The sequence below is a fragment of the Ammospiza caudacuta genome, chromosome 14 (assembly GCF_027887145.1).
Source record: "Ammospiza caudacuta isolate bAmmCau1 chromosome 14, bAmmCau1.pri, whole genome shotgun sequence".
In the NCBI taxonomy this organism is placed as follows: domain Eukaryota; kingdom Metazoa; phylum Chordata; class Aves; order Passeriformes; family Passerellidae; genus Ammospiza; species Ammospiza caudacuta.
Window position 1 is genome coordinate 1085487 of NC_080606.1, and position 15965 is coordinate 1101451.

Below are 15965 nucleotides of genomic sequence, written 5' to 3' on the forward strand. Positions count from 1 at the left end.
TGCTATCGGCTACGTTCGCCTCGGCTCGGGGCGGGGCGGTGCCGCGCGCAGGCGCAGTGCGCGCTGCCGCCGCCATGAAGTAGGTGTGGGGGTGTGGGGCGCAGGCCGGGCTCAGCCCTGTTCTGCCGGTGCCGGGGCTGACGGTGCCTCGCCCGCAGCCCCCTGACGAAGGTGAAGCTGATCAATGAGCTGAACGCGCGGGAGGCGGAGCTGGGCGTGCAGGAGGCGGTGTCGTGGCACGCGGAGTACAAGGACAGCGCTTGGATCTTTGTGGGTACGGACCGGGCTAGGGGCGGGGACCGGTGCCGGTACCGGTGCTGTTGACCCGTTCCTTCCCTTCCTTCTCCCGCAGGCGGGCTGCACTACGCGCTGACCGAAGGTGATGTCATCTGCGTGTTCTCGCAGTAAGTGCCGCAGCCCCGGCCCCGCCGCCGCGGGCGCTGCCGCGGTGCTGACGCTGTGTGTGTGTCACAGGTACGGCGAGGTCGTCAACATCAACCTCGTGCGCGACAAGAAGACCGGGAAGTCCAAGGGTTTCTGCTTCCTGTGCTATGAGGACCAGCGAAGCACCATCCTGGCTGTGGATAACTTCAATGGGATCAAGGTGAGTGGAGCTCAGGCGCTGCCGGGGCTCCCCGAGTGCTCCCTGCCGTGGGCAGCGGCCCGGGGCGCCGGGAGCCGGCGGTGACAGCCCGGCCCCGCAGATCAAGGGACGGACCATCCGCGTGGACCACGTAGCCAACTACCGGCCCCCCAAGGAGTCTGAGGACTGGGATGACGTGACTAGAGCCCTCCATGCCAAGGGCTGCGGGGTCAAAACGCCGCCCCACACCTCGTCCGACTCCGCATCTGAGGATGAGGATGTGCTCGTGAAAAAGCAGAAAGGTAAGGAGTGTTCCTGGCAGGCTGGGTCCCAGGTGGGCGTGCCCATGGTAGGGTTTGGGGGCTGGAGTCTGCGTGGAGAGAAGGTTGGAGAAACAAAAGTGGGTGCAAAATGAGGGTGGGAATAAGATGTTGCTACAGAGTGCTGAGGAGACGCTCAAAAATGAGGGAGAAGGAGAGCCATGAGAGAAGAGTCCTCAGGTCTGGAGAGGTAAATTCCACAAAGTGGATCACGTTAATACTGAGGAAGGGGAATGAAAGGGAAGTTGGAAATTCTTAGCATTCCAAGTGGTGTGGAAATGCCCACACCATGATGAACATGATGTGAGTGTTAAAGAGAGAAGTGGGGTAGGTGCAGCTGGAGGAGAAAAAGTTGTGATTGGAAGTGAACTGGGATCTCCCTGAGGAGGAAGCAGGTTGGGAAATTGGGTGGAGGGGGAGAATTTGTAATGGAAGATGAGCTGGGATGGTGCCAGGGGAGCCATGGGGAGCAAGCTGCTCCTGGAGTTTGGTCCATCCCGAAATGTGAACCCTAATTCCAGAGAAGCAACAGAGCAGAGCAGAACGGTCCAAGTCGAGCCCGCAAGCCGGGAAGCGGGTGAGCACGGAGGAGCCCCATGCCAGGATCAAGATCAAGAAGGAGAAGGAGGACCCGGGGTACGAGCGCTATGCTGGCGGGAGCGCCGGCAGGAGCGCCGGGAGCAGGACACAGCGGGATGAGGAGCAGCGGCGGCACCAGCGGCACTCGGACAGCAGGGGGGACAAGAACTGCCGCGAGCACAGGGGCCAGAGCGGCTCCTGGGAGGAACGGGAGAAGAGGGAGGAGGCTGGCAGGAGGGGCGACGGGCACAGCAGCCGGCAGGACGCGTCCCCCAGGGGAGGCAGGTCTCGGGAGCCCCATTCCCGGCACAGGGAGCGGGGCTCTGGCAGAGACTCCGGTCGCTGCTGAGCCCTGGGTGAGCATTTGGGGTGATGGAGGCTCTGAGCCTGCCCGAGCCTCCTCCAAGCTCCTGGGATGCCATGGCTGGACCTTTCACCTGGGAGCTTCCCACTTGCCTCTCATCCCACCCTGGGCCAAGGCTCTCCATGCTTCCTGTGCTGCTGGCTGGGACAGGGGCCTGTCCTTCGACTGGGGAGGGTGTCAAGCAGCGAAGGCTGGGAGCAGCAGGATGCTCCCCTAAATCCCTTGGGGTGGTGTCCCCTTCTTGCACTGGGGGCAGAGGCTGCCGGGTGTCTGAGTTTGGGCCCTGTACCCACGCAGCATCTTCTGGATTCCTTGATGAATCCATAGGGCTGCACCGCTGTCATTGGGGTGATTTATTATGGATTTGTTTAAAGGTTTCTTAATAAAAGTTCCTGATAGGGAGAAGTTGGTCCCGAGAGCAGTGTTCCTGTCTGGGTTCAGGGAGGAGGTGTCATTTGTTTTTCTTACGCTGATTTTAGGCTTATTTGGGTGGAAAACCAGGAGCGATGGGAGCGTGGGATTCGCTGGGCGGGTCCGTGCCGCTTCTGGGCGCAAGGGGGAATTTCCTCCGCGGAGCAGCCGGGCCCGCTCCGAGGCAGCCGCGGGGTTGGGTCGCGGGCGGCCCCTGCGGCCCCCACCGTCCCGGCGCGGTGCCGGCAGGGGGCAGGCGCGGCGCGGCGGTGCAGGGCCCGGTTCCGGTCGCGGTTCCGGTTCCGGTCCCGGCTCGGTGGCGGCGGCGCGCGCGGCGGTGTCCGCCCGCCATGCGATGTCCGCGCTCAACTGGAAACCCTTCGTGTATGGCGGGCTCGCCTCCATCGTGGCCGAGTTCGGTGAGGCGCAGGGATGGGGCGGGACCGGGACGGGCGGGATCGGCAGTGTACCGGCGGGCGCTGAGGCCGGTGTCCCCGCCATCCCCGCAGGCACGTTCCCCGTGGACCTCACCAAGACGCGGCTGCAGGTGCAGGGCCAGAGCACCGACGCGCGGTTCCGCGAGGTGCGGTACCGGGGCATGTTCCACGCTCTCTTCCGCATCTGCCGCGAGGAGGGCGGACGGGCCCTGTACTCGGGGTGAGCACCGGGGCCGGGGCCCATCGGCAGCGGGTGCCGCTTCCCCCGGGGCCCCATCCATCCGTACCGGGACACCCACCCACCTGCCTCCCGGCCGGCCCCTCCTTGCATCCACCCGGGCCTCCTCTGGCTCAGGAGCTCCCACTGCCTGTGCTGGGCTCCCTCTTCGGCCGCAGCATCGGCCCGTCTGTCATGTTCGCTCCCGCCAGCCTGTTCCAGGTTCCCCCTCCGTCCCGGCATCTCCCTCCGCCCAGCCCAGGCCCTCCCACTGCTCACCCCGGGACCTCTCCCACACCCCGGCATCTCCCCCTGCCTTCCCCGGGTCTCCCCCACCCATCCCGGGTTCTTCCCCTCTGCCCGGCCCTGCCGCTTTCCCGGCACCCCCTCCCCAGCCCGGGTCCCCTCTTCCACCTTCTGTCTCGGCATCCCTCTGCTCCCTTGCTCCCTGCCCATCCCGGCCCCTCATTCCCTGGACGCTGCTGTGACCCCCTGGATCCCTCCCTGCCTCGTCTCCCTGAGCGGAGTCCCCCGGTGTTACCGAGGCGGGGAGCAAGGCCAGGGCTGTGTGGGTGCCATCCCCTGGCACTGGGCTGCGTGGGGCAATCCCGGGTAACCCGGGCAGAGCTGCATTCTTGGAGCCCCAGCGGGTTTGGGTTGTGCCTGGCCCCGCAGTTTGAGGGTGGGTGGGAGTGGCCCGGGCTGGCCCGCAGGGATGCTCAGGGTCCATTCCCCCTCAGGATCGCCCCGGCACTGCTGAGACAGGCGTCCTATGGCACCATCAAGATCGGCATCTACCAGAGCCTGAAGCGGCTCTTTGTGGATCGCATGGAAGGTCGGTGTTGGGGAAGGGCAGTACGGGCACCTCCCAGCTCCCCTGCCTCACACTCTGGGCCCCACCCAGCTCCCCTGCCTCACACTCTGGGCCCCTCCCAGCTCCCCTGCCTCACACTCTGGGCTGTGTGTTTTGCTCATTCCTTGCTCTGTCCTTTCCACCCCAAGATTCCCACAGGAATGGAGCTCCATTACTGGGTGCTGTGCTTTTGTTTGTCAGGGAGAGCAAGGATTGGATTCAATCCTGATGGGAACCTCACTGTGCTCTGCACTGCCTGTGGCTCCTACCCAAACATCTCCTCCCAGCCAGGTTCCTTCCTTTCACAGAGTCATAGGAGAATCACAGAATCCATTAGGTTGGAAAAGACGTCCAACCTGAGTCTGATCCCCACCTTGTTCCCAGCCGAGAGTGCTGAGTGCCACATCCAGTCCTTCCTTGGACACCTCCAGGGGTGGGACTCCAGACCTCCCTGGTTAGCCCCTGCCAAGGCCTGACCACCCTTTCCATGAAGAAATTCCTCCTGATGTCCAACCTGAGTCTCCCCTGGCACAGCTAGGCATATTCTACATAGGAATTGTGCAGTCCAGCTCTCTGGCTTTGGCCCTGCCTGTAAAGGTGAGGTTCCACCAGTGCCCTTGACCTGAGCCCTCTGCAGCTCTTGCCCGGGGAGTGGAGCAGCAAGAGTCTGGTGGATGTTCCCTGAGGGAGCACAGAGACCTGCAGGTGAGATTCCCATCCCTGCTCCGATCTGAGGGAATGGTGTGATGCCGTTCCAGCCTGGGAAAGCGGGATGGGCGGGGGAAATGCAGCACACTAACGATACCAAGCTGTCTCAGGGGAGCTTTAGGTTGGTATCAGGAGAAGGTTTTTTCCAAGAGGGTGCTGGGGCACTGCCCCAAGGTTTCCAGAACTCCAGGAGCATTTCAACAGCACTCCCAGGCACAGGGTGGGATTGTTGAGGTGTCTGTGCCAGGTCAGGAGTTGGATTGGATGATTCTTGTGGAATCTTTCCATCTCAAGAGAGTCTGTGACTCTAGAGGTCGTTTCAGGGCTGCTCCCTGCCTCTCCCTGCCTGGTTCTGGCTGTGTACACAGTCCCCACACCCCCCTTGCTGTTCCAGCCTTTTCAGCTGTGAGCTCCATGCCTGAATGTTTGTCTCCCTACAGGCCTGGGGCAGCCAGTGGCCTGGTGTCCTCTGGGAGGTGTCGTGGTCAGTACCAGCAAAGGCCTGTGTGTTTTCCCAATGTAACCATCACCCTAACTCTGGGCCTGGAATCTGGGTTATTCCCTGGCACTAATCACATCTAACTCCCTGCCTGCTCTTGATTCTCAGCTGGCTCCAGGTGGCTCTGTGTAGGCAAATCCAGGGGGCCTGGGGAAACATGGGGTTGTCCCTCTCTGTCTGCCTCTGTCCTGGCTCATCCCTGCAATGAGAAATCTCAAATAATTGCTCACAATTTTCACGTGTCCAATGATTTTCCTTCTCATCAGTCAGACCCTCTGAGAGTGCATTGCTGAGTGTTTCAGCTGCCACCTTCTGTCCCTGACAGATGTGGGGACAGACCTGTCATGGGCTGTGGCACCTGCCCAGGCTCTGCTCCTGCAGCTTCACCATCTGATTTGAGAACTGAGCTGCTCTACCCAGCCTAGTGTGCCCCTCCTGTGAGGGTCTGACCTTCTTTCCTTGGTTGCAGATGAAACGTTGCTCATCAATGTGATCTGTGGGGTGGTCTCGGGGGTCATCTCTTCTGCACTGGCCAATCCCACAGATGTGCTGAAGGTAAGGGCTGGCTGTGGGACCCGTGGGAGGAGCAGCTCAGTGCTCCCTGAGCCACCAGTTCTGCTTGTTTGGGGTTTTTTAATGAATGGGGACCAAAGCCCAGGGTCATTAATAGATGTTTAAAAACACAGATCTTAGAGACCTCAGAATCCTGGAACGGTTTGGGTTGGGACAGACATGAAAAACCATCTCCTTCCACCTCCTGCCACAGGCAGGGACACCTCACACTAGAGCAGGGTGCTCCAAACCCTGTCCAGCTTGGCCTGGAACGCTCCCAGGGATGGAGCAGCCACAGCTTCTCTGGGCAACATGACATTTGTGCTGGTGAGGGGTGGGAGCTGTGTTATCTGACCTGGCCAGGTGAGCCAGCTGCTCCTGTCCCCTGGGTCACGGTGCTGGCACTGCCCCAAGGGCCTGCCTGTGACATGGAGTGAGCAGAGCCCAGTGGGGACTGCCTGGTGCCCTGGGCTCAGGGTAGCCCAGCTCTGGGCAGAGAGAGCCTGGAGAACCTCCCCAGTCATCTCCCTGTAGATCCCCTTCTGGGACTGCTTTCAGGGGGAAAGCGTTGTTCCTCATGTTCCTGTGCCCCCACCCTGCCCCTGCCTGCTGCTGTCCTTGTTGGTGTGGTTTGCAGGGAGAGGGATGTGGAGAACAGTGTGTGCTCTGAGCTGCTCTGTTCCTACTCCCAGGAGTTCCATGGAGCTGCTGTCCCTGGTGTCCTTGCCCTGTGGCCAAGTGCTGGTGCAGACGTCTGCCTGCTGACTCTTCCCTTTCTTTCAGATCCGAATGCAGGCTCAGGGCAGCTTGTTCCAGGGCGGGATGATCGGCAGCTTCATTGACATCTACCAGCAGGAAGGCACCCGAGGCCTCTGGAGAGTGAGCACCAACTCCTAGAATCCTCCAGCAGCAGCAGAACTAAGACAAATCTTAGGGAAGCAGGTGCTCTCCTGCTGTTCTGTAGCAAGGAACACCTGGAGCCCCTCCTGGCCCCTTAAACTGCTGCTCTTGTGGGACACAGTCTTTTCTGGTGTTGAAATTGTGCAGAAGGTGAGGGGGTGACAGCCTAGTTCCCATGTGCTGGTGCTGGGAGCAGGGAAGCAGTGTGGAGTTAATCCAGCTGGAATAACGCTGCCAGGGTGGAGTTATCCTCCTTGGCTTTGATGCAAAGCTGGGAAGCAGGTGGTGTGCTTGCAGGGAGGCTGTCAGGAGAGGGAGCTGGGGCATGGCTGCACTTAGTGACAGTGTCTGTGCTGCACAGGGTGTTGTCCCCACGGCCCAGCGAGCGGCCATCGTGGTGGGGGTGGAGCTGCCAGTCTACGACATCACCAAGAAGCATCTGATCCTGTCAGGCCTCATGGGGGACACCATCTTTGCCCACTTTGTGTGAGTACCTGCTGCAGGCTGGGGGGCTGTATGAGGGCTGGGGAGAGACCATTCATGGAGTGACTGGTCTGGTTCTGCAGGGAGCAGGGTTAGTGCTTCCAGAGGGTCTGGAGCAGGCTTAGTGCTTCCAAAGGATCTGCTCTGTCAGCTGGAACAGCTCAGAGTTAGCAGCAGGTATGGAATCATTAAGGTTGGTTAAGACTTCCAAGACCATTGAGTCCAACTGTTTCCCCAGCACTGCTAAGGCCACCACTAATCCATCCCCACATCCCAGAGACCTCCTTGGGGAAGGACCTGGCAGAAATCCTTTGGTGACATGAAATACCAGCTTGGTTTCTGCTGGCTAATGACAGAAATGTTGCCCCACATCTGTGCCCTGGTATGAGCCAGGCATAGATCCATGTGTGTAGCCACGTGTACCAGTCCCTCAAAAGCTGCACCAGTCTCTGGTCCTCACCTGTCCAGACCCTGTGATCTTGCAGCCTGTGCTGGAAGAGCCTTGGGAGAGGAGCAAACACAAAGCTGGCAGGACCCAGAGCAGTCAGTGCTGCAGTCAGCTGCTCTGGGCAGGGCTGGCACAGAACACTGGAATCCTTTTTCACCTCCATGGTGCAGATGCTGCAGTGCTTCCATTGGCTTTGCCAGCTGGGCTGAGGGTGAGGAGCACTAGGCCCTCTGTGGAGGGGGAGACTGGCATTTCTGTGGTCCTTTCTGGTGTCTTTGCTCTTCCTCCCTCCTTCCCAAAGAAATGTTTGTTCTGGTGGGAAGGATGTGCACTCCCATGGGTGCCTTCAGGTCTGTGTCACCTGGGCAGCACCTGGGACCCTTGCAGGGCTGCCAGTGCCCTGTGGAACCAGCTGTGGAACCAGGTGAGGGTCTGGCTTAGCTGAGCTGAGCATTTTCCTCCCCTGAGCTCTGCAGGGTCCTGTGGCAGCCCCACCACTGCCCCTTCCCCCGGTAGGAGCAAGTAGTGCAGCCCACATCCACTGCTAAATGCCTTTGCTAATGTCCAGAGGAAGGTATTTTGTGTCTGTCTGAGCGGGAATGGCTGTGTGCAGGGCTGTTCCTGCCCTGATTTGGTGTGTGCAGTTCCAGCTTCACGTGCGGGCTGGCGGGAGCCATCGCCTCCAACCCCGTGGACGTGGTGCGGACGCGGATGATGAACCAGCGCGCCATCGTGGGCAGCACCGAGCTCTACAAGGGCACCCTGGATGGCCTTGTCAAGGTGAGGGGACAGGTGGGCACGTCCCTGTCCTGGGAGGCTGGCCAGGTCTCAGCACCACGCTGATGGGAGCAGTGAGATCCCGCAGTGACGCAGTTTGTCATCAGTGAGGTGGGAGAGGGCCCGGAGTCACTTCCCTGAGGCCGCTGCGAGCCTGAGCATCCTCCCAGCCTCCTGGAGCAAAATTCAGGCCATGAGGCAGTTAGCTGGGTGCAGAGACTGTGGGTGATGCTTCACACACCTGCACGGGCCTGCGCTCCCTGCAGCGGCTGGGCAGGGCCAGCGGGGCACACATGGCACTGGGGAGGGAGGTGGGCAGGGCGTGGGCCCGGTGTGCCTCCTCATCCCTTTGTCTCTCCTCCCAGACATGGAAGAGTGAGGGCTTCTTTGCACTCTACAAAGGCTTCTGGCCCAACTGGCTTCGTCTGGGTCCCTGGAACATCATTGTATCCTTCCCTGTGCTGCTGGCAGGTAGTGGGGTGGGACAAGGGGAGAACCCTGCTGGGAAGGGCAGGGCAGAGCTGACACCCCAGTGGGTGCATTGGGGACCCTAATGGGCGCTGCTGATGGTCCCTGTAGAGCCTCTGAGGGCTGGGCTGAGACCTTGCATGGCCTGGGCTGCAGGAGATTCCTGGATGAGCTCCTGTTTGGGAGGGAATTGTGGGGAACATTCTGCTGCTGAGGCAGGTGCTGACTCCATGCAGGACCAGTGCTGCTGTGTGCTGAGCCAGAGCATTCTGCCTGCTGAAACTGGGTGGGGAGTTCACTGTAAAGAGCTCCCAGTCTGGGCTTGGAGCCACTTCCCTCTCCCAGTGGTCTGGGCAAGGCTGGGTTTGCTCTGAGTCCATTCTCCCAGCTCTGTCCTACCTGGGCAGCTCAGGTTGTGCTGCCTGGACAGGGAGCTCCATGGGTGGGTTTAAGGAGCTCCCTGAATGGGTGTCCAGCCCAGCTGAATGCTCCACCCGCCCTGCCAGGCAGCTGCCTCACATCTGTCCCAATTCCTTGACGCTCCCTTCAGTTTTTTATCACATACGAGCAGTTGAAGCGCCTCCCCTTCTGAGAGCTGCCTTCATCTCACCAGAGTCATCCTCAGGGCTGGCAGCAGGGCTGTGCTGCCGCCTCCCTCTTCATCCCACTGTCCCCATGTCGTGGTGTTTGGTCCCTGTGGGCTGGGCTCTCCCCACATGCATGGTCCCTGGAGCACGAGCTGCCTGGCAATGGGGGTAGCTGTGTGTTTCCCACCCGGAGGTGTCGTGTGCCTGGGCCTGCAGGAATATCTTCTGTGAAGATCTGTGTGTTCCAGTGGCCTTTGGGGCACTGTGGCTCGTGGCTGGCAGGTGTGGATCTCCTCCCGTGCCCGTGGGGCGGGGCCCATGAAGGTGCCATTGTCATCATGTTTCTTGCAGAACTTGTAACTTCATTAAATTATTTATTGACTGGATGGCTTGAGTTTGGATCTGTGCTCATTCACTTGCAGGGGTGTCTGCCCTTGTAGAGCACAGAAGTGTGGTTTCACCATGCTATAGACCCTTTCATTCTCCATGTATTTATTTAAAAACAGTCTGTAGGATTCATTTCAGTAGAGATGTTTCTAAACCCAAGTTTGTTAGTATCAGAAAATGACCCTGTTGCCCTCTCAGCTCAATTTTGCCAAACCTCAGTCTCTTAAATTCCTGCTTATTATTGCACTATTTTTGCTTAAATAATTTGTAAAGACAGGTACTGTGCTTTAAAGGTGAGCTCAGCACTTGAAAATAGTGGTTCTGGTGCTGAGGAGAATATTTTGGTCATCCTCTTCTGATTTTTTGGTTATTTTTTAATGTTTATGGCTATGGAAGCAAATGTTTTTTATGTTCCTGCTCCCTTTCCTCTTGGTGGGGTGGCTTTGGTTTGGATGAAGGTCCTTGGTGACACAGCAGCACGTCCTGGCTGAGCCTGCTGTGAGCTGAGTGTGTGTGGAAGTCATACAAGGAATGTTCAGCCAAATCCTGCTGGGGAAAATGGGGGGGAATTGGTGTTACAAAGTCCGAGCTGCCTGTAGAAGCTGCAGGGGAAGGGAAGGTGACTCCACTGAGCTTGGGCTGAAATCCTGCCTGGAGCAGGGCTCTCCGTGCAGGCCGTGCCAGGCACTGTGTGGGAACTGCTCCTGCACACAAGGGAAGGGCTGGGGGTGGAACTCCAGCGTGGAAGGCTCCATGGGAACCAGTCAGCCCTCCCCAGGTGTTTAGGGAGTGTTTAGGGCTGATACACGAAAGCTAACAGTGGCAGTAAAGCAGGAGAGGGGGGCACTGGCTCCAGCCTGTACTTGCTCCTCACTGCCCTGCCTCTTCTGCCTTGTCCTTGATCTCATTCCAAGGGTTTGGACTCTGTCCAGCATCAGGACAAAGGCTCCCCAAATGTCTCCCTGAGCACACAGAAGCAGAGGATGTGTAAGGCCACCACAACCCTTCCCGTGGGCGCCCGCAGTGCAGAGCCCGGGTGTTTTGGGGGCCCCCATTGCCGAGCTCCTGCCCTCCAGCTCCTGCCCCTGCTGCCCCAGCCGCCCTCCCCCAGTCACTGACAGACAGACAGACACACGCTCAGTCCTGCCCATTTCCTGGCAGCTGGGATTTTTCCAGCTCGTGAGGCAGGAGAGCTTGTGACACTGTGTGGGGGCTGGAGCCGTCACTGTCAGACCCTGGGAAGGTCAGAGTCCCCTGTCAGGGGTAAGGGGCGTTGTGGGGTTCTGTAGCACAAAGTTGCAGAGGCTTTGTTTTCATTAATTTCTTCGTTACAAGTCACTATTAGGTAAATACACTCATGACTAGCAAAGTGAGAGAGTGTCTGCATAGGTTATTTTTTACTGTTAGTAGCACTTACATAGATTTCACTGGAAGTATCGCAGCAAAGTTCATCAAACTCCTGCAGGAGTGAGGTCAGTCACTGATGGACAAGGTCTCCCTTCAGATATGACCTGTTCATGGAGCCTGGAGCCAGCCTGCTGTGCCTGGTGATCTGCAGGGGTGTGCAGGGAGAGCTCCAGGACAGAGAGAGGCTCTTTGGGCCAGCAGCCAGTTACTTCTGCATGGTTCCATGAGTGGGCAGAAGACACCAGCTCTGAGGTCCATGTCTGCCTGGATCTGAGGGCCCTCTGTGGGTTGTGGTGTTTTTTTTGCTGTGCAGGTTCCAGCAATTCTTTGGTTTTAGCCTCTCCAAGGATACCCTGGGCTCCCTGTTGTGCTTGCCAAGGGCACTGCAGGTTCCCAGCTGTGAATGCTGCTGTCCCAGGCTGGCAGATGTTTCTCCATCTGTTTGAGCACACATCCCTTGTCAGTGCTGTTCCTCATTGTAACCAGGTTGCTTTCAGGGCAGCTGTTCCAGCAGGATGTCAGTGGTGTTTCCTTGCTCCCAGCATCAAGAAGCTGTCCTGGGTGTGGCAGTGACCCCCAGGAGCCCCACGAGCTGGGCTAGACTTTGGGAACTCTGTGCTTGTCCCCATTCCCAGCCTCTGTGTCTGAGCAGGCACTGCTCTGCTCCAGCCCCTGGTGCCTGGGGGGGCAGCCACCGCCCCGTGTGCCACCGCGGCAGCTTCCTGCCCAGGTGCTCCCTGCTCACCCCCTGCTCCAGGGTTGTCTGGAAACGTGGCTGGAGGGGAGGGACCTCCGTGGGCACAGCAGCGAGTCCAGCAGTCCCTGCTGCAGGCAGGCACTGGCAGAGCTCTGCTTCCCCCAGGGACAGCCCTGCTCCCCAGGCTCCTGCTGCTCCCCCAGAGACAGCCCTGCTCCCTGGAGAGTGAGGGGCTGTGCCTGCTGCCAAGTTGCACCTGCTGAGAGGCCCCAGGTGAGTGATGGCTGACAATCGTGTTGGGGATGCTCCATCCCTGGGGTGTGTCTCACATGAGGCAGCCATGGCCAGCTGGGCCCTGGGAGCCATCCTCACCGTGCTGGCCTCGCTCATCATCGCTGCCAACGTGCTGGTGGCCATTATCCTGCTCTGCCACATCCGGAAGAGAGGCTCCAAGGGGCTCTGTTTCGTCCTCAATCTTGCCTTGGCGGATGCCATGGTTGGCTTTACAGTCATGGGCCTGGCTGTGGATGAGCTTTCCCAGCCCTTTCCTGCTTCCCAGCAGTTTTGCATCCTGAGAATGGCTTTTGTGATGTCTTCCTGTGCTGCCTCCATCCTGTCCCTGATCCTGGTTGCATGTGACAGGCACCTGGCCATCCGGAAGCCTTTCCACTATTTCCAGCTGGTGACAGGCCTGCGGGTCGGGCTGTGCCTGGTGGGGCTCTGGCTCTTTGCTGCCATCATCGGCTTCCTCCCGGTCTTCATCCCATACTTCCAGAGGATCTCCAACCATTGGAAATGTTCCTTCTTCAACCTCTTCCAGCCTTCCTACATGCTCACCATGTTCTGCCTCGGCTTCTTCCCCGCACTCTTCCTCTTCCTCTACCTCTACTGTGACATGCTGAAAATCGCCTCGGTGCATGTGCAGCATATCCAGGAGGTGGAGCAGGCAGGGCTGGGTGGCGGCTGTCCCCCACCCCGTGCCACCAGTGACATGAAGGCCATGCGCACGGTGGCCGTGCTCATCGGATGCTTCACCTTCTCCTGGCTGCCCTTCTTCATCTGCAGCATCGTGCAGATGGCCTGCCCTGAGTGCTTCCCCTACAAAGTCATCGAGAACTTCCTCTGGCTGCTGGGGCTGGGCAACTCCCTCCTGAACCCGCTGCTCTATTCCTACTGGCAGAAGGACGTGCAGTTCCAGCTGTCTCAGCTGGCTGCAGGTGTGAAGAGGAGGGTCCTGCTCCACCTGGGCAACGGCCGCTGTTTCCTGGGCAGAAACACAAAGGCTCCTCCTGCCGTGTCCTGCCTGGAGCTCCAGGACTGACTTGGTAAGGAGTGGCTGTCTCTGGCTTGCCAGCTTCCCTCCTGCATTGTGACCATGAACTCAGGGCCTGCCAGCTCTGAAGGAGATCACAGATGGGTGGGACCAGTCTGGATGTTAATTTCCAGGCGCCATCGTGGCCGGATTCCAGCCTGCCCCCCGCCCCATAGCCCCCAGCAGAGCCAGTTCCCCCCAGCCCCAGGCAGCCCAGGTTGCAGGTGCTCCCTGGAGAGCCTCTGCTGGAGCAGCCCTGTGTCTGCTGGACCAAGCTCTCCCACTCACTCTGCAGAAAAAGATCCTTTGCCCATCACTAGCCAGCTTCCCCTGCCAGGTGTGTCCCCCCTGCTCCATGGGCAACAAACCCCCTGTTCCTGGGGCAGGTGTGGGCACAAGGATGGCTCTGACCCCTTGGCCCTGCAGCAAAGACTGGGCAGGCTATGAAGCATCCCCTAACTCTCCTGGAGCACAGGTGCTCCCCCTCCCTTCCCAAACCCACCTCTCAATTCTACACAGGGCCATCCCTGCTTTGGGCTGTGCCTATGTGGAGCAGAGGTGAGGGGGTGAGTTTGGGGATGGGGACAGAGAGGCTTGGCAGTGACCATGCCTGTGTGAGGGCTGGTGTAACCCAGGGCAGGGGGACAACCTGGGCACTGCTGTCACTGTTTACCCAGGCTGTAAAGTGAGTCAATGAGTAACTGGCTAACAAGGAGAGGGAGGATTGGCTGCTTCAGAGCTCCCCACGAAGAAGAGCTGCTGTGTCCCCCCAGGATTTGAGACTGGAAGGATCCCTGCACACCCACTCTGCCCATGGGAACCCCCTTCTGCCCTAGTGGCCAGATGGCTGCCTCTGCCAGAGGCTAAAGTTGTACTTAATTGCTTCTCATAAAATAATTTCATTCCATCCACACGACAAGAAAACTTCCCTTAGAAGAGGTTTATTTGCTAAAAAAGTACATTACGCTGAAAATGAGGGTGCTCTGCATGAAACAGCAGCTGTTCCCACCTCTGTCCTTGCCCCACTAGCAGACACTGCTCACGGCTGTATCCACTTGCATCCAGAACTTGCCATCCTAGAAAAAGTGGGAAAAATAAAAGTGTCTTGAAAAGATTCTAAACAAGAGGCCCTCTGTGGCATTGCCCTCGGCCAGGGAAAGGCCTGGGACCAGGTCCCATGTGGCAGACACCATTCATGGCTGGGGTGGAGGCACTGACCCTGGGGGAGGGCTGCTCTGGGGGCTGCTGTAGGGATCTGGTGGGTGGATCTAGCCTGCCTCAGCTCTGGGCTCAGCCCATCATCTCCCTGCACGGGGATTTGCTGCCTGTTCTCGGTGATGCCTGAGCTCTGCTGGCTGTGCCTTTGATCATCCTCATCCTCGCTGAGCCTCTGCTTCCCTCCAACATCTTCCTGCAGCAGGTCCCAGTGGGAACAGGGACACTTTGGACATGGGCCTTGTGCTGCTTCCTGAGCTCCCTGACTGCCAGCTCTGCTGCGTGAATCTGTCACTGAGCTGGCCAGGCTGCAGGTCTGGATTGGCGTGAGGAGCAGGAGCCCTGGCTGGGCAGGAGCTCGTTCCAAGTGGGATCAGGGCTCAGGGAGCCTGCTCAGCGCCATGAACACACTGCAGTGCCTTGGATGGGAGAGGGGACACCTCCAGACGCACCTACAGGGGACACTGGAAGGGAGCCTACAAGAGAGATGGAGAATGTGGACTTTGGACAAGAGTCTGAAGTGATGGGACACAGAATAGCTTCCTGCTGCCAGAGGGCAGGGATGGATGGGATATTGGGAAGGAATTGTTCCCTGTGAGGGTGGGCAGGCCTGGCACAGGTGCCCAGAGCAGCTGTGGCTGCCCCTGGATCCCTGGCAGTGCCCAAGGCCAGGCTGGGACTTGGAGAAGCTTGGGATAATGGAAGGTGCCCATGACAGAGGGTTGGAATGGGATGGGCCTTCAGTTCTAATCCAAACCATTCTGAGATTCTGTGACACTGTGCAGGTGGGGGACAAGGTGCAGCTGGAGGCAGAACTCCCCCTACAGTGGAGCGTCCCTTTCTGGGCATCTCACTGTGGCACTGACCCCTCTCCTCGCTGTGCAAGACGTGGCTGGAAGGGCTCACAGGCCGGCACAGCTGGGGCTCCATCCCCGGATACAGCTCCAGATCCCGCTGGGTAACCTGGAGGGGCAGCCGCTCCCTGTGGGGCCAGGCCTGCTCCCATCGCTCATCGCAGAGAGCTCCTGCTGCTGTCCCGCTCCAGCCTGCGGTGACCGCGGCCCCGAGCGGCGGCGCGGGAGCGGCTGCACAGGGGGGCACGGGGCGGCCATGGCGGGAGGGGGACGGAGCCATCCTGCTGCACACCGGCACCGGCAAGGATGGGGGGCGCCTGCCCCGCTGCCGCCCCGCGCTGAATAAACAAACGCCCTTGTGCCCGGCTGGTCTCTGCTCCGCTACCGGGGGCTCGGGGCGGCACCGGGGACAGCCGGGGGCCGCTCTGCCCCACGCCAGGAAGCAGCAGTGGCACGGGGGGGAACACAGAACCGGGGCGGCGGAAAGGCGGGCGACAGCAGCGGAGCCGCGGCCGCGTGGCCGGCCCTGTCCCGGTGAGGTGTTTACGGCAGGATGTTCCTGCTGGGATGTTCCCGGTCCCGGTGGGATGGTCCTGGTCCCGGGGGGTGGGGCCAGTCCTGGTGGGACTGTCCCGGTCCCGGAGGGGTGGGGCCTGTCCCAGAGGGGTGGGGCCGGTCCCGGTGGGATGATCCCAGTCCTGGAGGGGTGTGGCCTGTCCCGGTGGGCGGTGCCGGCCGCGGAGGGGTGTGGCCGGTCCCGGTGGGATAGTCCTGGCCCAGGGGGTGGAGCCGGTCTGGTCCCGCGCGCTCCCGCCCCGCCGGACGCCGTCACGTGCCCGTCACGGTGCGCGCGCAGCGCCCGCCCCGCCAATGGGCGCGCGCAGCGGGGGCGCGCGGGGCGGGGCGT

General features: G+C 60.0%; 3 protein-coding genes across 3 annotated transcripts; all 3 read left to right on the forward strand.

The window, feature by feature from the left end:
* Positions 1-41: 41 nt before the first annotated feature.
* On the forward strand, positions 42-2217 carry RBMX2 (RNA binding motif protein X-linked 2). Its single transcript, XM_058814215.1, has 6 exons — positions 42-79; positions 159-274; positions 353-404; positions 475-604; positions 705-885; positions 1425-2217. Exons 1-6 carry the CDS (start codon positions 75-77, stop codon positions 1829-1831), a joined length of 891 nt encoding a protein of 296 aa, XP_058670198.1. The 5' UTR covers positions 42-74; the 3' UTR covers positions 1832-2217.
* A 395-nt stretch (positions 2218-2612) lies between these two features.
* On the forward strand, positions 2613-9572 carry SLC25A14 (solute carrier family 25 member 14). The gene is made up of 9 exons (XM_058814180.1): positions 2613-2676; positions 2767-2914; positions 3652-3746; positions 5441-5526; positions 6307-6402; positions 6785-6909; positions 7999-8134; positions 8497-8577; positions 9150-9572. Exons 1-9 carry the CDS (start codon positions 2613-2615, stop codon positions 9189-9191), a joined length of 873 nt encoding a protein of 290 aa, XP_058670163.1. The 3' UTR covers positions 9192-9572.
* A 2385-nt stretch (positions 9573-11957) lies between these two features.
* On the forward strand, positions 11958-12998 carry GPR119 (G protein-coupled receptor 119). The gene has a single exon (XM_058814324.1). It carries the CDS (start codon positions 11958-11960, stop codon positions 12996-12998), a length of 1041 nt encoding a protein of 346 aa, XP_058670307.1.
* Positions 12999-15965: the final 2967 nt, after the last annotated feature.